Source organism: Topomyia yanbarensis, chromosome 2 (genome assembly GCF_030247195.1).
Source record: "Topomyia yanbarensis strain Yona2022 chromosome 2, ASM3024719v1, whole genome shotgun sequence".
In the NCBI taxonomy this organism is placed as follows: Eukaryota; Metazoa; Arthropoda; class Insecta; order Diptera; family Culicidae; genus Topomyia; species Topomyia yanbarensis.
Genome location: NC_080671.1, coordinates 137,417,646 through 137,442,353, shown reverse-complemented (window position 1 = coordinate 137,442,353; position 24,708 = coordinate 137,417,646). Strand labels below are relative to the sequence as shown.

The following is a 24,708-nucleotide window of genomic DNA, read 5'->3' as shown; positions in this document are numbered from 1 at the left end:
AATTTTTTTACTTATTATTTTTTTTTAAATATTAATAATCATGTTAAAAAGATTGTGTAAAAATTTAGGAGTGAATATCAGAATACTTTGCGCGATATTTTAATTATAAACTTAAAACAAGGACAATTTTCCACTAAACGCCCAGAGATAGGCCTGTTATAATTGAAATATCTCGTAAAATACTTCGAGTTCCATTTTGAAATTTTCATATAATCTTCTCAATATAATAAAAAAAGTTAAAAAGATTTTTTTTGCGCGGCTTCAAAAAAAAATTTTGCTTGAAACATTTACAGAATACATAAATTACATAACAAACGCAGTAAAGATCAGTTTTTTTCATCCCCTTGGTGAATTTTAAGCTGATAAAACAAGGACATATATTTTTGTGTGTTTAATAAACCGAAGCTTTTAAAATATTCTTCCTTGTTCCTTAGATATAGCCTTGCAACCTTTTCTGATTATTTACTTTAAGTTCCCCTTAAGGGGGTCTAACAGCGCAAAATTTAAAAAAAATATTTTTATTTTTGCATTTTTCGGATCTCTAAGATAAGAAATATATGCCTAAGAAAGGATTTACTCGAATTTAACTTGGTTCGTCTGCTAGAGCCTATTAAACTACCAACTATCAATTTGCATATGAATCTGCTAAAATCAAAAAGCTGATAAAATCGGGGGTAGAAAAAATCGGGTGCTGATAAAATCGGGTCTCCATTGCATTTCAAAAAATTCCGGTGAGGTCATGTGAAAACGCAACTTTTATTATTTAATGCTTTTTTCCACTAATCTAATAGTTTCTAAGTTATCGGGAATTGAAAAATGTTCAATTTCATTAAATTTATGAAATTTAATAAAATATTTTATAAAGTTCCACAACTCATAACTTGAAAAACATCAAATTTAGCCAAAGATTAAAATTCGTGTCAATAATTTTAGAAAGCAAAAAGAAATTGGAGGCAACAAAAATTGAAGTTGTAAATCTGATGTGGAATGGCTCGTAGTATTTTGATATCCACTCTTACATTTTTACACAATCTTTTTAACGTGATTATTAATATTTAAAAAAAATAAGTAAAAAAATCAGTTTGTTTCAAATAATTGCAAATTTCATAAGTTATGCAACAAAAAATAATTTTTCGTCAAAAAATTTTCTGTAAGCTCATTTGAAAACCCAATTTATTTAATATTTTTTCCATGTGTCGAATCGTTTCCGAGTTATCAGTGACTGAAAAATGTTCAATTTATTAAACTTCAAAAGTTCAAAAACTAATAACTTGAAAAAATATTATGTTCAGCCAAAACAAAAAATAGGGTAAACGGGCCCTTATTCATCTCATTGGTCACGATGTCACACTATTTCTCTGATAACTCGGCTTACAGTGATTGGATTGCGCTTAAATAGGTATCAACAGCTTTGCTTCGTTTCTAAGAAGCAGATGAATAAAATATCTGACTTGGAAAATGTAAAATACTCGCGTTTGAGCGTAATGAAAAGTCAAGTACAACGCACCCTTATTCATCCTACCATTTGAACTAATGCGTTGAATAGAAATAGCAGATTCTGCACTAGCTAATGTGTTCAAATAGAGGAGCTAAGATGAATTAGGGCACAGCAACCCTACGTGTCAATTATTTTTAGCTAAAGAATGCAAAAAAAAAATTGAAAGGAATCAAAATTTTGGATGTATATCTGACTTGGAATACCCATACACATTCTTTGTTAAAAATACCTAACCACTACGTTGAGTTTTTGAGATAATTTTTCATTTTTTAATGTATATTACATCACAATGCAAAAACAAACACTCACGTCACAACAAGGAATATATAAATTCCATCAACGACTGGATTTGTTGTTAGGATCTGCCGATAGGCTTTGAGGGCAGACATCAACATGCCCATCCATAGCTCTATCCACTGCCAAAATCTGGCGTCGACTGAGTTAGCTAAGGGGGCAAACAGTGATAATAAATATCTCAAGCCTGAGCGCAGTCCACTGGACCTAAAGATAGATAGCGAGAGAGATTTGGCCCGATCGATGAGAGGGAGAGATGGCGATCTGCTTATAGGGGACATTGGGGGTCGATAGGTCAATTAAGAGGTATTGGAGGCTGTGGCGGTGATCACGATACTGTTGGGAATTTGTGATGGCATCACAGTTCCTCGATGGCGGAGTGGTTAACGCACCCAACTAGAGACTGGGAGATCGCAGGTTCGATTCCTGCTTGAGGACATATCTTTTCTCAGTGTTTCCAATAAAAAGGTGAATTTTCTTCATTATCACCGTTCCGGTCATTCTTTCTCTGTCTGATTTCTAGTGGACACGTTCATAAAAATTCTTGAAAAAGGAAAAAAACAAAGACTCAAGTCAAAACAAGGAATATACATTAAAAACGGTTCAATTGGTTCAAGATAAGAATAAGAAACAGCTCTAATATGTTCAAGCGCGAAATGGGTTAAGGGGGATTATCACAAACGGTTAAAATCATAATAAATTTGGGAGATTTTCACAAACGGTCAAAATCATACTAAATTTTTGCGCGCGGTTCAAAAAAAGTTTACATGTTAAAGGCTTAAACGTTGTTTTATTTTGAAGACTATTAAAAAGACATTCAATACGTTGCATAAGAACTCCATTTGATTGTATATTTGCTGGCATACCGTGAACACCCCATACATATCACCAGCGTACCCCGGGGTCGGTATAAATTGTCGAGTTTTTCTGTGTCACACATTTTTGGTTATGAAATCGGAGACAATACAAAAAACAATTTAATAAAATTCAGAGCTGTTACCAACAGTCTACCCTTTTATGCAACGTATTCTATTTTGCACGATCTACCTAAATTAAAGGAGCAAAAAAAGAAAAAAAAATCCAACTTGACCCGTCTCCCCTATTCAACGGCTTTCTAATCTTTTTCATATTAATACTTCTATAAATGAGAATAACATGCTTTCTAGAGAATCCGAATGGTAAACTAAAGCCGTTTTGACAAAGAAATAAATATTGATGAAAATTTTCGAATATCCATTAAGTTTTTTTTAGATGAGTCTATGTTTGACACAAAATATACGCAGACTTCCTTGGTGGTGAGCAAATCGACAGTGTACTAGCGGCTTAACATTATTCATAGCATAACGAGAAATAAACAGATTTAATTTCAAAGGGTTATGTGAACAGTGCTACCCTATGAATATTCCAACGCCCATCAGGATACGCAAATAAAAATATTGGATTACCGATAGCTAACCCACCCGGCACTTCTTTTGTGTTGTATGTATGTCTTACTTGGATTTACGCAGAAGCCGTAAAAGAAATCCTTAACGTTAGGAAAGCCCGGCGAAACGAACCCACGTCATAATAGTCTTTCACAGCCGAGTGTCGGTGTCGATCGGTGTGAAAATTTATTTCAAAAACATTGTCAATAGTTGTATCCGGCGGCTAATGCTAATTTCCCCTTGACGCATGATTTTGCGGTATGGAATATGGATGCTTGTACAACCTTTGACGTCTGCCTCACTCATGTTGTGAACCTAGTTCTAACCACAGCCTATAGTTTTGATTACGATACAATTTTGGAATGAAACTTTAGCATCAGGCCTTGTCACGAACTAACACTAGCTAATCAGTTCGAACGCACCCGTGCGCGCTCTTCTTGGGTAAATAGCATCACGATCGTAGGTCACGAACTTGAGTGAATTTAGATCCTCAGTTGTAGAGCGTCCCCCAGCACAGCTGTTTGTTATTTGTTTTTTGGTTCAAAAAGAATGATATGGGAACCACATGATACGAGTAAGGTTGATGTTGTTCACAGTGAAAATATATGGTTTATAATTAAATGCATGCGTACTAGACGGTTTGTTCATCAATTAAAATATATTAATTTTTATTTTATTTATGTAACCTTTTGGTTGTTATTTCAATCAACAATATCATGAGTATCCAGAATATCAACGATTGAAACATTTTTCTGGTAACTCCGTATCTAAAATAAATAAAAATCTGGATCCAGTAATATCCAATCCAAAATAATTTTTTTAAAAGTGAAGGACTAACAAACTAGGAATCCGAGACTATAAAAGCATAAGACCTATGATATCGTAATTTAACATTTATAGAATCGAGAATTTGATGGATTAATTTAAAATAAGCAATTTTAGAAAATAGAACATTTAAGATTCAGCAATGCAGGAATTTTAAAATCATGGATGCAAAAATTGGAATAAATAATTGAGAAATGAAAATTTTCATAAGGTTAGGAAATAGATAAATCAATATTCCAAAACCTTGGAATCTGCGCATAGCGTAGGAAGTGCGTACTAGTTCGATGCGACGCATGTGCATAGGACGAGTGATTAATCTATTGTAGCTGGTTGCTTTTTCCAGATTTCAACTGCAAGTGTAAGGGAAATTTTCTGACATTTCATTAAACGTCGGCTTGGCTCGCTGGACAATCGACAAATGTTCATCAAAACTGATTTCTTTGTTCAGTATTCAATGCAGGTTTAGGTCAAGTAGTTTTAGTATAAAGATATATCAGTCTAGTTAAATGGAATATTACTTGTACGGAAAAGTTGGAACTGATGATTTCTGTTATATTGATGCATATCCTAAGCGATTAGCGCAAGCTTGTCCTATGAAATTTTCAATATAGAGTAGACGAGCCCTTATTCATCTCATTAGTCAATATGTCACACTATTTCGTTAAAAACTCGACTTGAGGTAACTTGATTGCGCTTAAATAGCTATCATAATGTTTGCTTCGTTCCTAAGAAGCAATACAGTTAAAAATTTTGCCTGGGAAATGTGAAATGCTCGCGTTTGAGCGAAGCAAAAAGTCGAGTACAACGTACCCTTATTCATCTTACCATTTCAGCTAATGCGTTGAATAGAGATAGCAGATACTGCTCTAACTAATGTGTTCAAATGGGTGGGATGAATAGAGGGAGCTAAGATGAATTAGTAACCCGAATAAAACCACAAAAAAAAAACGTACAAACGTCGAACATGTCAGTCGTGTCTACAATCTCATAACATCGCTGACGGCTGCAGAGACACTTAAATGCATCGCGCTATGAGTTGACAAAGAAGAAGTAGGTAACAACGCGTGCATTTTGCAATGTGGTATTGACCCCAAAAATACTACATACGTACCTATTCTTTGTTGATGCGCAAATTCACGCCCGCCTGTTTTTATGATTTTTTTTTGCGATTAATCGAACATTGCTCCTAGCCTGAAACTGGTGGTCCCGTGTGATTACGTCTGTTTATATTTTTCCCGAATGTTGGTGACGATTTATTTGTCGTGGATTTTTACGTCAATGATTCATATGTTGTTTCCATGGAATAACTAAACATTGCTACGCTACGAAATAAATATACTATGAGCAATTTCGGTAAGATTAAAAAACGTTGATGAAATATAGATCGGTTTGCAACTAATTTTACTATCGTATGTAAATCAATAATCATTCTTCAAATAAGCTAAAAAGATCTTTGCGAACAAACTTATTTCGCTTATTGTACCGCTGCAGATTGAATATTATAGGCTGCTATTGATTTTTATCGATCGGATCTCCGGTTCTGGAGTTATGGGTTAAAGGGTACGGTTACGCCGTAACTTTCTAAAATTATGACAGTTGACCATCATCGACGATTCTGAACTGAAAGTTTCTCAAAGGTTTAATTACAGAAAGGGATTTTGCGTTTTTTTGATGTCAAATATCTCTAAAAGTCATAAAACGTCGAGATTGAGCAAATTCTAATAACATCTGATGAATAATATCAGAATGGTTCGATATCACAGTTAGGTGAATCACGATTTTTGACTTCTCAATTATACTTATACGCAATTTAAAAAATCTTTCAGCAATTCCAAATCCTTGCAATGAGCATGCTCTGAAATATTTGGGTTTAAGACATGGGTGTTTCTACGATTAGTTAAACCTTCTATTCTAAATTTCGTTATAACCTTCGTTAATTCGCTAATATCATGGCAGGTCACTGTTTTCGACAAAGTTGTTAATCACTTCTGGACTTCTCTTTTGTTGCATTGGGTATTAATTTAAGCGAAAAAGCAATCTCTGTGATTGCTCTCTACAAAAAAGTAGATTGTCCTATGCTATTTTCCATACAAACTTCCAACGCAACCTTAATGGACATCGTAGGTATCATTTAAGGAGGGGTAAGAATTTCAGCGCGAAAAAGAAGCACTTTTTTGCGATTTTTTTTATAACTTTGCCTGAAGCGAATTGATCAAAACTTTTGTGCCGACAAACGACTGGTGACGTCTCTGGAAAAACATGATTTGCGGTGTTAGCTGCCATTCCAAAACTACTTAAACGATTTCTTTCAAACTTTGCATACACTTTCTATGTAAAAAATACCTAACTCCTACGTTGAGTTTTTGAGATAATTTTCAATTAAGGGGTTTTTTACTCATTTTAAATAAAAATTACTATTTTTCACGAAAGATTCCGCCTTTTTATGAGTAAACATCCCCTTAACTGAAAAATTATCTCAAAAACTCAACGTAGGAGTTAGGTACTTTTAACAATGTGTATGCAAAGTTTGAGACGGCTCCGGTGGTTGAGTGATAAGCGTGACAACCACTCATTTCAGTTGCCCTGGGTTCAATTCCAGCCGAGGTCGTTGAGATTTTTTCTGAGGTGAAAAAATCTGTGGTCACGTCTTCCTTCGGAAGGGAAGTAAAGCCGTTGGTCCCTGGTCCATGAGTTGATGGATCGATAACTAGTCCAGATAGTGGAGTCAACTCTCTGTTGTCGGTAAAGAAGAAGTAGAATTCAACTTCTATACTGACTAACAAATATCCTCCTCCCATGATACTTGTGGAGCGCACAGTAGTATATACGGCCTCTAGCAAAAACAAGTATCGGACTAATAATTCCTTCCCATTTCTTCCGCGTTCGGGCCTGGTGGCCGGCACCCGATATTGATCAATGAACACTTCAGGATTGCCAGGAGTTGCACATTGAAAGATGTTTCGCTACTCCCAAGCATAATTATCTACTGATCCCCTGTGCAAACATCAGCTAGTCCAGATCGATAACGGAGTATCAGCCAGGGGTAGTCGCACAAGCTCAAGTGCTAGCTAGAATGTGTATGCAAAGTTTGAAAGAAATCGGTTAGGTAGTTTTTGAATTGCAGGTAACACCGCAAATGATGTTTTTCCAGGGACGTTGTTGAAAAAGCTTTGTCACCGAGTCGTTTGTCGATATTTTTGCAAAGAAAAATTACAGCATGTTGTTGAAATGATACACTATAATGTACATAAGTATTGATAAATTTGCTTCACGCAAAGTTCTAAAAAAATTCACGAAAAAAGTGTTTACGCTGAAACCTTTACCCCCCCCCCCACTTTCAGGAATCGTGAATCAGAATATATTGGCTTAAATACCCCCCCCCCCCCCCCTTTAGGAGCCTAACGATCCGGCTTGTTATTTGCTCACACAATGTGAACAAAGAGCGAAATACACCGATGAACAATAGAGTAGCACAAAAACACTGCGATGTACAGAACGACCGCACAAAGAGAAACTTGAAAACGAAAACGAGAAAGATCTGTGCACCAAGAGCTGCAAAATTTCGCGCAAAGAGTCACCTTGAAGAGCCACTTTTTTGTGCCTCCTCCCCTCACTGGCAAGCAGGTAGGAAGGCGAATTGAACTACAATTCAGATGAAGATTGATCGGAAGAACGTTTTAAAATGTTTTTTGGTTACCTTCTCTGCTTCTGTGCGCGTGGGACCAAGATTCACACTAAAGAGCCTCTTTATTTCTTCTCTTTGAGGTGTGCAGCCATGGAGTAGAATGTACGTATGGGAGCAACACACATCGGAGTAAACAAGTTTATTGTGAAACAGCGGTGAAAGAGTGGTGATTCGCATGAAAAGTGCAAAGAGCCTTTTTTATTCTTCTCTTTATTTGCTCTGGGGTGCATTACATCTCTGCTAACGACCTGTTCAGGGTATCATCCAAACAATATGGGGATTTGTTGCACTGTACAGGTTAAAGTTTGTGTATTATTTTTATTAGGGTATGCAGCAATTCAAAGTCAAATCTGTGAAGTGTGATGGTGGAGGGGGGGGGGTAGTAAGGGATGATTTGAAACAGAAAAACACCTTTATTTACTTAAATTTCCGTTATTAAAGAATAGGCGATAGAGCATTTCTCAAAACGTCTTGAAAAATACGTTGTGCGGTGTATTACTACTATTACTAGTAGAAATCAAAAATTTTGTATGCGTGGGTAAATTAAATAGATCAAATATGTTGGGTGACAGCTGCGGTGTTGTATGGTCTGTCTCGCTTTGCAGGCAGGGTACGATCACTGTCGCTAGTGCGATAATCAGATGATCTTTCTGGGACGTCATCATATCCCCGGGATAGCATAAGGGTTACCACATTGGGCCGGAGTCTCGAAGGTTGTGGGTTCGAATCCTGCCTCTGGGGGATTTTTTCACTTAGTTATTTTCGTTTCACTCACCTTTTCGATCAGTGCTTTCCCGTTGGATGCTACCATAAGTCTTAAATAAGGTATTGGCACTTACGTCAAAAACCAAATAAAAGAATTATTAATTTAATTCAATCGCGGGTTCACTCGCTTCATACCTCTGTTAACTGGGCAAGGGACCAGTAATCGACTGCCTTCATTAGCTCTGTCACCCATCGAAGTAAGATGGGTAATGAACTTAAAATTAAACACCAGACGATAAAACCCCGAGCCTTGGTGTTTGGCGGGGAAATTAAATAGTCACCATCGTGGGCCGATGTCTCGATGCCTCTGGGGGATTTTTTTCACATAATTGTTTTCGATTCACTCACCATTTCGATCAGTTTTCCCCTTTGGATAAAACAAAAAAAAATTAAACAAGGTATTGGCACTTACGTCAAAAATTAAATAAATGAATTATTAGCAATTGAACGTCCCGTCCAATATGTCAACGTTGTTGCACGTGCGAATTTAGAAAAGCGGTCCCAAGTAGCACACTCAAACGCCAACTCTCGCACGGTCATAATCCTTCTCGTTTGAGAGCTCTTACTCATAAATATGGAATTTGTTTTATAAACACCAACAGGCCCAGATGGTGGTTCTTAGTCTAGTTACACTTGTGGATAGACAAAAAATATTTTTAGTCATATCTCTAATAAAAGTCGAAAGCTGTGGAAACTATATTAAAGACTCGCCCTGTGAAGTCCGATCACAGCGCAGTGGCGACCGTAGTTGGTTCTCCTAAAAGGTAGTCACAGAAGAGAGTTACTACGCAGTGTTCGAATGCGGGCTTGAAGAATCAGGCGTTATAGAATTGTAGTACAATCCAGAGTAAGTCCGTGACGAACAGGGCTCGAGAGCAGCCGCTCCGAATGCTGAGTGTATCGGGGTGTATTAGCTGGCAACGGTTTTCATGGCTCGGCAGCTGAAATCTGTTTCGTCATGGGAGATGCCGAAGGACGAAGCGTATGAAGTGGCGTTGGATAGCCACAGTTTTGTCAATCCCGTTCTGGTAGTACGGATTCCAAACAGCAGAACAATATTCTAACGTTGAGCGGATCAACGCACAGTAAACCGATTTGAGACAGTATACGTCCCTGAAGTTTTTCGTTGTGCTGTCGTGATGCCTTATCCACGATGTGTGAAATATGTGGTTTGAACGTTAGTGCCGAATCCATGATGACTCCGAGATCCTTGATATGAGAGTATCTTGGAATGCTAGAGTCAAAGAAATGGCAATTAAACTGAGTCGGATGGCGTTTCCGCGTGAACGTAACGATTGAGCATTTCCTCGGGTTTAATACCATTCTGTTTAGATCACACTACGTACTAAAGCTGTCCAGATCCCTCTGAAGAAGCTCGGCATCGGGTTTATCCCGTATTTGTGGAAAAATTTTCATGTCGGCGAAATTTATATACACTAGCCAATAAGTCTCAGAATGTCTTAATTGCAAATTCCAGTGATATGTCTTTCATCATCTGAAGCGTAAATTCAAAATTAAACATCGAAATGACGACACGCGCGAACATTCAAAAACCCACAAGAAATATACAAACGGCTTCTCGGTAATATAAACGAATTCAAACACGCGAAGTTATACACACGCTAGCATACGCGACATCAAAACACCCACGCGATTAAATACGTCAACATAGAAACGCTTGTGTCCTTCGCGATAAGACATATCAGATTACGCATGCGATCATATCATCGCGATCGTCTAGTATCAAGTGAATATGTTAGCATTTACGAATTTATAAATGCCGTCTCATGTGCGATTATACAGCGCCCTTTTCCAAGCGAATCTGAATCGTTTACGTCCAGAAATCCCTATCCTTGGTCCTAGTAGCATAGGTCCATACTTTCAGTTCAAACATCTGAGCTGTACGCTTGAAATCTGACATTAGAATCCACGCGAATATGCAAATTACATCAGGGTTATACAATCGAAGTTATACACGCAAAGTTGCATACACACACGATATACAAACGCATACGCGATCAAACACGTTAAAATGCATTCGCTCGGTTTTTACGCGATCATTATCACACACATAGACTCGCCATCTCGCAATCATGAAAACTCCCCAGTAATTAAGCGCACATCATAGCATAACTTAGCAATACGGTCTCAAACGCCAGTGTTCGCGCGATTAGGAATCGGTTACATCCCGAAGTCTCTATCCTCGGTCCTAGCAGCCTAGTTACAGGCCTTTAGTTGGCACAATCTAATTAAAAATTTAAAACAACGCTAATATCCATAAGGCAATACGTTCCATGGCGGTATGAGCGGGAACTCCAGTGAAATGTGTATGGTTGGTCTCCTTTAGCTTCTGAACCGCAACCTGGAAATTAAGCATCAGACTCACGGTCTGCGTGATCATTCAAGAACACACACGAATATGCGGCTGGCTACACGGTTATGAAATTGAATTTATACACGCGAAGTTACACACACATTAGCACACGCGACATACAAACGCCCATGGAATCGAACATGCCGTAAATAGCCAACAAAATCGAAACAGTAGAACCTCGTGGGAATTAAAACATAGTAACATAAAAACGCTCGAGCCCTTTGCGTTGATACACAAAGGCGAATGCAATCGCGATCATCCGCGCACATATGCGCCCCAATTTTCGCAAACACAAAACCGCCCCGATGACTTAGAGAGCGTTATAGTACCCATAATCTGAATATCGCGGTCTCATGCGTGAACAAATGAATCGCTCATTCGCACTGATGATCGTGTCGTCCATACGCCCGCACATCTGAACCATACACTCAATGTCATAATCAGAATCACGACCTGCTGTAACCTTCCGGCAGTCGCGCTAATGCACTGAGTGCATGCTACTCTGAAAAGCTAGCGAAATTGTCTTAGCGCACCAGCGGCTGCACGTTCAGTGGGCTATTTGCGCGACTTCCGGATGGTGAAGCAGTGTTTTAGTGGGTGATATTTCCCGTCTCGTTTTCAATTGTAGTGAGTCATTCTGACAGGTAACCCTATCGAGAAACCAGTTCTACAGCTCCAGTGAGACCTCTCCATGAAGCCAGATGGTGTACTTTTCACCAGCCTTGACAATGGCGTATGTATTTTTTGGTTACATTGAAATCATGTCTAAGAAGAAACTGTGCAGAAACAAAACTTTAACAAACAACCACACTGAAGAAAAGATTGTATCATATTTCCATTATATCATAGAAAATCGCAAATAAAATTAGCAATAATGGACAAAAAAATTTACCGAGGAGAAACTGTACGTGTACTCTCGAAATTTAGTATTTTCGTGTAAATAAATGACTAAGTAATAAATTCTGATTTTTAAGTTAATTGCAATCAAAATACTCATAGTGATCAACTCCCTAGATGCTGCAGTTTTAATATTTCATATTTTGTTTTGACCAAAAGAATTAGCTAGTGACATTACGCCTTTTTCATAAGTTATTCACGTTTTTCTATCAACAATTTTACGTTATACATAGAAAACATAAACATGTGTAATTGTTATGTAGGTGTAGGTGTAATTGTATTGTGGAGAAGCTATCAACAAAAAGTTTTTCTAACAACAGCTATTGATTTACAACAAAGGTTATACATTATTGAACATTTATTGCATGAAATAGAGATCTTTAGTTCAGGAAAAAGTTGTTTTATTTCCATATGCATCGAGCACACGCATATTTTTTAACGCCTCAACTATTTTGTGCCGACTTCTAAACCAATTAGCGAGAGATTAGTGTTAGTTACTGATCAGGAGAATCCGAAAGACTAAAAAAAACAAAACTTTTGTGTTAGATATTTTTCCCTTAGGCACAAAAAAAATTTTGGTCTTGTCAAAAAAAATACTCGTTTGGGAAGTCTTGCTTAGTATCAGGCGTTTGAGTCTCATCCCAAAAGACGGTTTCGGTTCAGTATTCCGCGTCAACAATCATGAACTTATGTTCTTACTACCGAGACATCACGTTGTTCAAGTGTGATACGTGTTCACGGAAGACGTGTGACTTTTTGGATTTTAGCCTCTAACTGGCGCCAATTTCGTCAATAACGAACACCAACTTAACTAGCATTAAGTTGGTGTTAGTTATGGATGAGAAGAATCCGAAACACTAAAAAATCAAACTTTAAAAAAAAACCGTAGTTTTTGAGGATTAAAAAAATAAGGAAAATAATGACGATAAACACGCCGCAGCAATTCTTCTCGTTTGGTTGGGATCCTTAGGTATCTGTGAAAAATGAAACTGTTGAGTTTCAATAAATATTAGGGAGCTAGAATTTTATTTGAATGTGTTCTAAAATTCGGCTTTTCCTCAAAATCCTTCTAAACATCATTTCCCCGAGCATACAAAAGATTGGCTACGCCTTGCCTACAATTTTATGGGTGAGGCCCAAAGATTCATAACATAGTGCAATTTGGGGACACCTCCTAGTATTCACTCGACCAACCTGGCTTGAAGAAAGCAGTTCTTCTTATGCTTAGGATAAGCAATGCTTCAAATAAAGTGATCTAATTTTCACTATCCTATTTGATCCAATGCTTTGGGCAGAGATTTCAGACGCTGTTCCATCACACGAGATCAAATCAGTAGGGCGACAATGAGTATATGGCTAATATAGATTTAAATCACACTATTTTAATCCGGTGGGGAGTCGCTTATCTACTCTTCCGGTATATCACAAATTACAAGCACACGACATTTGTGCTATCACAGTGACTGTTGATAGCATAAAAACGAAATACGCCTATTGTTCGGCATATTTGCCACATATTGAATCATCACCTTCTGCTGATTTCAAAAGGATTGTATCCTATTGTGGTAGAAATGGATTTCCACTCATAATCGGCAGTGATGTAAATGCCCAGCACATAATTTGGGGCAGCTGAGATAATTTGAGAGGCACCGAATCGATGGAATACTTATGTAGCACAAATCTGCATATACTTAATGTAGGAGGTGTTAGATGCAACTCTCTGCTCTGACGGTATTACGCATGAGTTGGTACCCAACGAGCTCGAACAGCTGTTATCTGATCTTAAATACATCTCCTTTGATCATCTAAACGTCTAGATATAGCAACTTTTGGCGGTTCTACTGTGTAATGATTCAATTTTGAATAAGTGCTAGTAAAATTCGGTGAATCGAAAATTGAGTCACTTCCCACAGCACCAGTGAGTACAGTTTCGAAAAGCGTGCTCATTCTAATCGCTTAAAAATGGGTGAAATTTCTATAAAAATCAAAGAAAAAAGTGCAATAGCAGAGGTGCTTTCTTTAACAATGCTTCGGCTTATTGTATAGTCTTCGAATCTTACTTATCGAATGCAAGTAAGGTTAGCGAAAGGTCACTTTTTGATTGCACTGAAGGATGATCTGTTAACAGGTCGTCGCTGTTGTGCTATCTTATGACAAGCGCCATTTAGCACATTTCGAGAAAAACGATTTTTAAAGTTTGAGATTGAATATCTTGAAACTTATAAATGGTATTAACAATCCAAAGAAGACAATTGATGCCTCTATCTGTTCTGCATTAATCTCTCAAATATTACGAAGATCGGTTGACTATGTTGCGAGTTTTTACTATGAATGTAAACAAAAGTCGCACTCACACGTGTCATAGGCGTGTATTGATGACAAAATTTGTATGACGTGTCATAATCGTGCATGGAAAATTTTCCATAGAAAAAAATCATCACTTTTTAACTTTTATTCATATCTTTGGGTTTATATGGTCTATAAACATTCGGTGAAATGCATTTTAAAGGAAATGAGTCAGGGAATCTAGAAAAAATGGTTATTCTTGATTACAGTGTTGCCAAATATATTTTATTTCCAGTTCAAAACTAAAACTGTGTTTTTCTCACAACTCGTATAATTTTCTTTCGAAAATGTTTATGCCATTGTGTTCCTCAGACATTTTCACACATAAAACCGTCTAAAACTTCAATATAACTTGAGCCAATCCTTAGATATAGTGATTTGAAGCAAAAAACTCACAATTTCTTATCATGTTTCTAGCTATATCTAAGTAACCAAGTAGAATTTCAAAATTCTGAAAACGCCACTTTGTAGAGATTTTTCAAACAAGTAATGTGGCATATCTAACTCAGTTTACCCCAAAATGGCGTTTGTCATAAGATAGCACAACAGCGACGAGGTATTAAAGGGTGTCTCCTTTCAATCCCTCCTAACTCTTTCATCACCAGTTTCAGTGAAGCCTGCCCGAAGTAGGAGGGCAAGGAACATTCGTTTTATTGTCGAACCATATAACCTTCATCAGAATGATGTATTCCCTTTCATTCCGTGGAATTATTACATTATTGATTACAGAGAAAATACAGCAGTATTTTTGCAGTATCTACAACGAAGCTGTGCAGTCACAACGAAGCTTTGCAGACAGTCGCCACCTCGCCGATTTTGCAAAATTTGTCTTGCGGGACGGACCGAGATACACCAAACCATAAGCTGCAGTCCTATGAAACCGTTAATAAAAAAAACTATTTTGACCTGAATTGATTTTGGGATGCTTTTGGGATCTTAAGTGACATAATCTCACATAATTCGTAAGAAATATAATAGCCTACATGTCCCCTAAAACCCCTACTCATAACATGTAAAGATACACAACCTAACGCGCCGTTGTAGTGGTCCTTATTAGTATAGAAATCATACTCCGCAGCGATAATAAATCGGTATATTCACTGTTGATCATGACCACTAGCTTTCTATTTTAGAAACTTTCCTTCACCACCCCTTATCTAGCCATGCACTTTACCGTGACTGATTTCCTTTGTCTCTTCATTCTCACCCTTTCAGATCGCTTTCTGTTGTATCCAAGCAGGGATACCGGCTGTTTTCACTCTCATCCGTTGATCGTGTCGATGAAATCTTCTGTAGCCATGACGAGGATACAAGAATCGCTGAGAGGCTTTTCAGCAGCAGCCTGGTCGCGGTCGTTACCGCAAGTGAGCCGCACAAACTTAAGGTAAATTGCAATGTTTAGTACCTGAACCATCGGTAGTTCAAGTGACCTAATCTTAACGTGAAACTAATTCCAGGTGTGTCACTTTAAGAAAGGGACGGAGATCTGCAACTACAGCTACCCTACGGATATCCTGTCGGTGAAACTGAACCGATCCAGGCTGGTCGTATGCCTAGTGGACAGTATTTATATTCATAATATCCGTGATATGAGACTGCTACATTCCATCAACAACATGTCGAACAATCCGGCCGGTTTGTGTACGCTATCGCTATCATCGCATCTGGCGTATCCGATCTCAACGGCGGCCGGTGAGCTGCAGATCTTCGACGCCGGGAATCTGACTTCACGGTTGAAGGTCAAAGCCCACGATTCGTCGTTGTCGGCGATGAACTTTTCCTTCAACGGGACGCTGCTGGCAACGGCCTCGGAGAAGGGTACCGTGATTCGCGTGTTCTGCGTGAAGAATGGCCAAAAGGTGCACGAGTTCCGACGGGGCCTAAAGCGCCATGTTAGCATTGGCTCGTTGAACTTTAGCATCTGTGCTAGCTATGTGGTTGCCAGCTCTAATACGGAAACCGTACATATCTTTAGAATCGATCCGAAGTCGATCGAACAGGCGGAACGCCGCAACTGCATTGACAACGGGTCGACGGCCACGAGCAATAATAACGACGGTGAGTCCGACGGTGGTGCCGACGGTGATAAGTCGGATGACGCCGCGAACGGCGGTTGGGGAATGAGCTTCCTCACCAAAGCCGTCACAGCATACTTCCCGACCAATGTGGTCACGGATGTGTTCTCGCAGGATCGAGCTTACGCCACGGTTCAACTGGCTGAGGCCGGACTGCGTTACGAGTGTGTCATCGCTAAGGTGGAAAAAGAGTCGCGTCTCCTGTTGGCGTGCGAGGACGGGTTCCTGTACATGTACGATTTCGACGACTCGAAGGGCGGAGAGTGCAAACTGATTCGGGCGCATGATCTGCGCATGCCACTGCATGGAATCACCGGTAAGTTACATGTTTGACGTCTTTGAGCACCGGCAGCAGCAGAGCTCATATAGTTAGATATTATCTACCTGAGAATGGGAACCTATGGGCGGCATTGAATAGCTATATTTGGGTGGGCTATAGTCACATGGAATTTTTCCCAGAGTGCAAGATAAATGGAAACAATGTCTCAGTTGGAATCATGAAGATCTACATCTTATAATCGCTCGTTTTGTTAACCGTCAATCCTCGCCACCGGGAGGACCTAAGCTGATATCGAAATAAGATTTCAATTTGATGCTGGCATCAAAATATGATATCTACTTGCTGTAATGTAGATTTGCGACTTTGCTCGAGTTTTTTTAATTATCCCCGAAAAGCTTCCTTTAATCTCCGACAATCATGGTACTAAGTTTATTTTAAATACTCATTTAATATGGAATACATTTAAATTGATTTTAATCTCTTTGATTCGTTCTTAAAAAGAGTACATTAACAAGAGTAGCCTGACAATGGTGTGTATGCAAAGTTTGAAAGAAATCGGTTAAACAGTTTTTGAATGGCAGGTAACACTGCAAATCATGTTTTTTTCCAGAGACGTTGTACAAAAAGCTACGTCACCGAGTCGTTTGTCGATATTGTTGAAGAGAAAAATTACAGCATATTATTGAAATGATACACTATAATGTCCAAAAATTTTGATAAAAATGCTTCATGCAAACTATCAACAAAATTTACAAAAAAGTGTTTTTTACGCTGAAACCTTTACCCCCCTTAGGTGATTACATATACAAGGAGCATAAGTGCAGGCATTACTACAAAGTGCGCCAACGTGAAGGTTATTGTTCCTGTTTTTCCGCAAAGAGTCGGCCCAATCAGAAGTTACCGCAGTAAAAACAAAGCTCGAGCAAAAGTGAGATTGTTGGAAATGTGCAACAAGGTCGACGTTTTGCTATAATCGGGATCAACGGAGTACCGATAGATTTTCAACTCAGGTCCGGCTCCGATATCACCATTCTCTCATATCAAAACTGGGAGAAAGCGGGGCGTCCTCGAACAGTTCCAGCGAACTGTGCTGCTAGAGCAGCCTGCGGAGACAAACTAAACATTTCAACGATGTTTTCAGCTACCATCAGCATCGGTGGTGTCCTCAAAGCGGATAAATGTTACGTGTCTGAACCAAATCTAAATTTGAATATTTAAGAAGCAGATGGATCAGGTCAGGCTATGGGAGGTTCCCTTGTTATCCATCTGCAACTTAGTTGTCAACCATAATGAAAACGCTAATGTGACTGAGCTGAAAACGCGCTTCCCTGAAGTATTCAGCGAAAGCATGGGACGCATGTAAGAAGACGCAGGTGCATATATCAATCAAACGTGATGCACAGCACAGAAGCGGCCGGTGGCGTATAGCATGGAAGCTATCGTGGAAGATGAGTTACAGCGGTAACGTTTACCGAATGGGCAGCGCCTATCGTAGTTGTCCGGAAACCTGACCGTTCTTTTCAGATATGTGCTGATTTTTCCACTGGAGTTAATAACGCACTGGAGTCGAACAATAACCCACTTCCACTACCTGAAGACATTTTTGCCCGCATGGCAAACTGTGCAATCTTCGGACCCAATGCCTGTCTGATGCATGTTTGTAAGTGGATGAAGAAAGTCGGAAGCTGCTAGTAATCAACACCTACAAGGGGTTATTCCAGTTTAACTGTATCTCCCGGAATTCGAACGGCCCCTGGAGCGTTCCTGCAAATAATGGACGCAATGCTTAGTGGACTGCACTGCACCCGTCCAAATTTGGACATCATCGTAGGCGGACAAAACTTACAGCAGGTCTGCAAACGCCTGCATGGGTATGGGATCACCGTGAAGATTAGCATCAGTTCTTCATGAACCATGTGAAGTATCTGGGACAACTGTTGGACGCAGAATGTATCCGCCCGAATCTGGAGAAAATTGCAGCCGTCGTGAATATGGCTGCCGCCCACGATATACCCACTCTGCGGTCGTGTCTAGGGGCCATAAATTACTATGTAAAATACTTTAAGAAGATGCGGAGACTTCGCCAGCCAAGCCACTGCTTCGGAAGGGCGCTTGTTTCAAATGGGCAGACGATTGTCAACGTTCGTTTGATCGGTTCAAAGCCGTTCTGCAGTCTCCTCTTCCGCTAACTCACTACAATCCCCGTCTGGATATAGTAGTTTCAGTAGATGCTTCCAATAGGGATATAGGCGCCCGCATAGCTCACCGGTTTCCGGATGGTTTGGAAAATACAATCTATCGCGTGTCCAGAAGTTTGACGGGGTACAGTCAGATTGAAAAGGAGGGTCTCGCTCTGGTGTGGGGCGTAACTAAATTTCACCGCATCGTCTACGGGCGACATTTTATTCTACAAGACCATAAACCACTTTTTACGATATTTGGTTGGAATCCAGGGTATTCCGACATATAATATTAACCGCCTGCAACGATGGGCGTTACTTCTCTATAATTTTCAGATAGAGTATTACCATCGATAATTTTGGATTAATTTCCACATTAAACCGGATGAAGATTTTGTAATTGCGTCAATTGAGCTCGAAAGGTGCAACTGTAAAATTGTCAACCAGTCTTTAAGTTTCTTGCCAGTCACGTACAAAATGATTGCCGCAAAGACCGAAGGAGACGAAATCTTGCAGAATGTGAAATATTACATCATAAACAATTGGCCAGTAAGCAAGAAAACTGTTGAAAATCCAGAAATAGAACAATTCTTTGCTCGACGGGAGTCTCTCCGCATCGCACACAAGTGTCTCATGTACGGAGAAAGAATCATTATTCCCAAAAAACTCCAGCAGCGAGTTCTGGACCAGCTTCATAAGGGTCACCCGGGCATTGATCGAACTAGATCATTAGCACGGAATTATGTGTCTTGGCCTAACATTGACAACCATATCGCCAACATGGTCAAGTCGAGTGTGCGTCGGTTGCCAAAACAGACACGAAAACATCGCTCTCATCGTGACCAATTCCAGAAAGGCTATGGCAGAAGGTACACGTCGACTACTCTGGGCCAGTGAACGGAACTTATTTCATGATTTTGGTCGACGCACTCTCTAAGTGGCCGGAGGTAGTACCTTCACAGCGTCTCACCACTGAAAAAAATCTGGCCATACTTCGGAACATCCTTTCGAGGTTCGGTATGCCTGAAGTGTTGGTGATCGATAATGGCAGACAACTGTTAAGCGAGGTTTTCGAAAAGTATTGCGATTCCAATGGTGTCATGCACCTAAAGACGCCCATACCATCCTCAAAGCAACGGACAAGCAGACATATTTGTAGATACGTTCAAGCGCACATTAAAGAAAATCCAGACAGGGGGACAGGAAATAGGAGGAGCCATCGACAGATTTCTGCAGTGCTATACCGTCTCGCAGCGCTCGGGACGCATTCGTATTCGGCTCGAACTGATGGCCTAGCAAGTTTCACAAGAATATCAATTCCAAACAGGACACTACGCGACCGTAAACACGCTGCCAAAGCGAAAAGCTTCGAGGTGAAGGACAATGTATCCCTAGTAACAATTAAGGTTTTATGGCACTCTCGAAGCCCTTCCTATTACTTAAAATGCACTTGTAGTGTGCTATAAAACTAGAAATGCTACTTGGGTTACACCAAGGTCCGCGGACCTGCCATCAACACGTCGAAGACAAAGTACATGATAGGAAGAGGTTCACGCTGCCAAAGCGAAAAGCTTCGAGGTGAAGGACAATGTATCCCTAGTAACAATTAAGGTTTTATGGCACTCTCGAAGCCCTTCCTATTACTTAAAATGCACTTGTAGTGTGCTATAACACTAGAAATGCTACTTGGGTTACACCAAGGTCCGCGGACCTGCCATCAACACGTCGAAGACAAAGTACATGATAGGAAGAGGTTCACGAGAAGAGAATGAGAACCGCTCGCTTCGAGTTTGCATCGGTGGCGACGAAATCGAGGTGGTTGAAGAGTTCGTGTACTTGGGCTCACTGGTGACCGCCAACAATGATACCAGCAGAGAGATTCGTAGACGCATCGTGACAGGAAATCGTGCTTACTTTGGCCTCCGCAAGACACTTCGGTCGAACAGAGTTCGCCGTCGTACGAAGTTGACCATCTACAAGATGCTGATTAGACCGGTAGTTCTCTACGGGCACGAGACCTGGACCATGCTCGTGGAGGACCAACGCGCACTTGGTGTCGGAAAGTGCTGCGTACCATCTACGGTGGAGTGCAGATGGAAGACGGCACATGGAGACGGCGAATGAACCATGAGTTGCATCAGCTGTTGGGAGAGCCGCCCATCTGTCATACCGCGAAAATCGGACGACTACGGTGGGCCGGCCACGTAGCCAGAATGTCGGACAATAGCCCGGTGAAAACGGTTCTCAATTGCAATCCGACCGGTACAAGAAGACATGGCGCGCAGCGAGCACGATGGATCGACCAGGTGGAAGACGATTTGCGGACCCTTCGCCGGCTGCGTGGCTGGCGACGCGCGGCCATGGACCGAGTGGAATGGAGGATCTTTTGTATACGGCACATGCCACTTCGGCCTTAATCTGTTAATAAATAAATAAATTACGCCAAGGTCCATCAAGGCAATACTTGGAACTGCGTAGCAATACTTGGAACCGTTTATGTACAAGGTCAGCAGCTGATCCGATCCCATGGCAATCAGATACGTAAACGTTAGGGAAGTACAGATGTTCGGAATGCGGAAAATCAAACAATCGTACCATTGGATCCGATCTTGAACACCTGGGGTGTCAAACCGTCTGATTCATAGGAAACACTGGAAGTTCCACAACTATATCCAGAAGATGTAGAGTACAACGAATTGTAGCAAGAGTTGTACCAACCGGACGTGAAACGTTGTTCAAGACGTCTGCAACTGCAACCAATCCCAGTGTTGATTCAATGCTATCGTCTGCTTCGGAACCTGAAACCTCCGGTCCGCGACGAACCCTACCATCTATACTAAAGGGGGAGGTGTTGGAGAGCAACCAGATTGAATTAACAGAATTTATAATGTAAATGAAGGTCGGCCATATCAGAAAATGACATTATCCCCTTCTGCGTTTTAGTCCGGGAGCGAACCAGTTGACATAAAGTCATTTGGCATAATGGACATTTGGGTTAACGGTCATTTGGAATAATTTTGAGCTATGAGCTACACTGCGAGTCATTTGGCTTAATTATTTTTAACTTCTGGAAAACTTGCATAACATATTTGGCATGATGTTACAAAATGATCACACTAAAGGTCATTTAGTAGCACGGACATTTGGTACAATTATTTGTATCTTCAGGTAATGCTCACACATCGCACTCCCTTCGTACTCAAACATACCTCTCTATATCATAACTTATATTTTTCCATACGACCGGACCTTTTCGCGAACAAGTTGTCGCTTTTCAAACAGCGTTTCTATAGCTGAAATTATTTGCTTATTATCCTGTTTTATGTCATGAGCTGTTCTTTCGAATTATATAGCGTCTAGCGAGTCTAATTACAGTAACCTTTGACCCAGGCGATAATTAACAGCTTTATCATTACTGGATCTCGCTAACAATTTATTTATTTATGTACTCCTACTAAACCGTGGATTCCCACACTGCTCTATCGTTTGAGACGTAGCTAGTGTAATGCGGCTCTGTCGCATAACTGAGTCCAAGCATCCGAAGCGGCGTAAAGCCGCTAAAGATACGGTTTGTCCGCTAAAGATACGAGGTGTCTGCATCACTCGGAAGCGGTAGCCCCTTGCAAGCAAACCTGTGATGCACTTGTTCACCCTGATTACACAAGCATAGTCTATGAATTAGTTTATGTCTGACAGAGCGGCAACGATGTCGGACAGCACGCGACTTAAAGCACCAGGCGCCAATAATATTTATTTAAAAAATGCAAAACTGAAGAAGAAATGAAAAGTTTAGAACTAAATTGCATCTTTTTCTTCCATTCTCTGCAGAAGTCGACATCGGTGGCAACGAGAACGATACCTCGGTGCTGAACGTGAAGATGACCGCTTCGATGATGCCGGCACCGGGCACGTACGCCGGGGTCGTCAAGGGACGTCCCGGCGACAAGATGTCGGGTTAGTAATCTAGAACATCCGACAGAACCACCTTATCTCATTATCGTTCCGTTTGTGCCTTGTTGATTATTTCAGCAGATTCGGACCGCTGCCGGGATCTGCGCGAGGCCGTCGAGTATCCGATCAAGAGTACCATCCCGCTGTTCGACGAGATCCAGTTCCCGCCCGTAACTCCAATCACCGTTGAATGACTATCGAGCGACATCAAGACGCCAAAAATTAGTTCTCTCGGCAGTGGGGGTCGGAAGCGTCACGGCAAATAAGCTGTGACTTTCTGTACCTTCCATTCTCAAAGCAAACACACAACCGACAACCGATCTAACTTGGACAGACTACGTCTAGATGTGGAACCCTTCTCCCAGCAAAAAAAAACATGCTTCGTGATTTTTTTCGTTTTTTTGTCAATGTACAGTTCTTAAGATGTGTATCTCTCTGTTATTGCTTTTAAAGAATCATACTTTTGGTCTGTTAAGATATCGTTTGTCCTATATCTTCTAATTTTAAGCTCATTTTCTTGAATAAACTTAACTATTCCTACACAAAAATCGGCTTATTAGAAGAAGAAAAAAACATTTGTTGCTCTATAGATTTCCATGTAATCATATCAAATGCATTTTATTCCCTTTTCTAATCATAATTATTTCTAAAATCTCATTGTGCGGTAACTTGGGATTTTATAAAAGCAAATAGCTACTGGAGGAATAAAACTGTCCTTTCTTGAGTAATCACACTAACACATTTTCCGAACTAAATTATCACGTTCTATTCTTTTTATTAACTACAACACTGAATGGCAGAAGAGCGTACAGGCAACGGAAGAAGTAGAAAAAAATTCAGCTACTGCCATACCGAAAATCTAAAAAAACATGCTTGTAGTGGATAGTGAAAAACCCGAAAAAATGATACCAAAAACAGTATAAAACTTTGTGTAAAAATCTACAAAAATACTCATTGTTAAGTTAAATTTAAGTTTTCAAATGTAAAATATACGGAAAGATGAAAAATATATTTTCTTATTTATTATTTGATTCGAGTTGTATATATCTGGAAATTTTTTATTCTTTTCCGTACGACAGAAAATCCTGATTATTTAAATTAGCTTAATTTTACTGTCTCTTTTGGAAGCACAAGTCTATATTTCAAATACAGAACAAATATTAAAATAATTAAACATAATAAAATTTTAAGAAGTACCTTATCTTTGAACGACAACAAACAAGCAAGTGGTATTCCATCCCGATGCATACGTTTACCCAAAAGGCAATACAAACAGATCGAAACCGTTGAGTAAATGTAACCCAAACCTATCTTGGAACGTAATTAGATCTTTAACAGATTAATTATTTATGAGTCAAACCCTAGCTGAAACAAATAGTAGCAACAAGCAGAACGGCTTAGTAACAATAATTCTTTTAATCTGGTAGTAGAATTCAATAAAAATAGGTCCAATCATTGTTCTTCTTCTGCCATGCGCTGAGTTTTCAAACTTGCACAGCCCCATTAAGAGCCACAGCTATTCGTGCGCAATCACAACACCACTGAATAAAGATGTAATTTCCAAATAATATACGATATACGTTTTCGCGGAGACGATTTAAAGGAGCGACAAATGAAGCCATCTTGTTAGGAAAGACAACCGAAGCCCAATCGGATCGGCGACGATAAGCGTTAAGGAAAATCCCGTTGAAGGTAACATTACTACTGTAATAGTACTATGATTAAATGAGAACATTGTCAAGCGATCGTTTCAACGTGCTTAGAAGATAAAGACCATGTATTTTCAGAGTTTCCGTGATAAAAAAATGATTGAAAAAATATATAAAAATTCGTATACCTGATGACCAGCAAAAAAAAACGTAAATTGGTGATTTATTTCGTCATAAACTAATAAGCTTGTGACCAGCGTAGTTAACTCCCATCGTCCCATTCGCAAGTCTTCTGAGCAGCATCTATCATATCAAGTTTATGATGAGAGTATCGTGACCGCGTTGTGTCTAAAACCGTGTTTTTCTGGATCTTGTGAATATGGTAGAAATAAGAATTTAAATAATCGAATATGTTATAGTTTGAAATGCGCCGCGCAATAAAGCATTTTGAGGGGCGGATCCAGA

The 24,708-nt window shown here is 39.7% G+C and overlaps 1 protein-coding gene across 2 annotated transcripts in view; it reads left to right on the top strand.

Annotated features, from left to right (window-relative positions):
* Positions 1-24,458, top strand: part of LOC131681496 (WD repeat domain phosphoinositide-interacting protein 2-like) — a 79,218-nt gene extending 54,760 nt beyond the window's left edge. The window contains exons 2-5 of one of the 2 annotated variants that reach the window (XM_058962305.1): positions 15,324-15,492; positions 15,566-16,499; positions 22,472-22,597; positions 22,676-24,458. In XM_058962305.1, the coding sequence (XP_058818288.1) occupies positions 15,324-15,492; positions 15,566-16,499; positions 22,472-22,597; positions 22,676-22,788 (1,342 nt within the window). In that variant the 3' untranslated portion in view covers positions 22,789-24,458. Of the gene's footprint in view, positions 1-15,323; positions 15,493-15,565; positions 16,500-22,471; positions 22,598-22,672 lie in introns of both variants that reach the window. The other variant, XM_058962304.1, reaches the window with a different exon arrangement.
* The last annotated feature ends 250 nt before the right edge of the window (positions 24,459-24,708 follow it).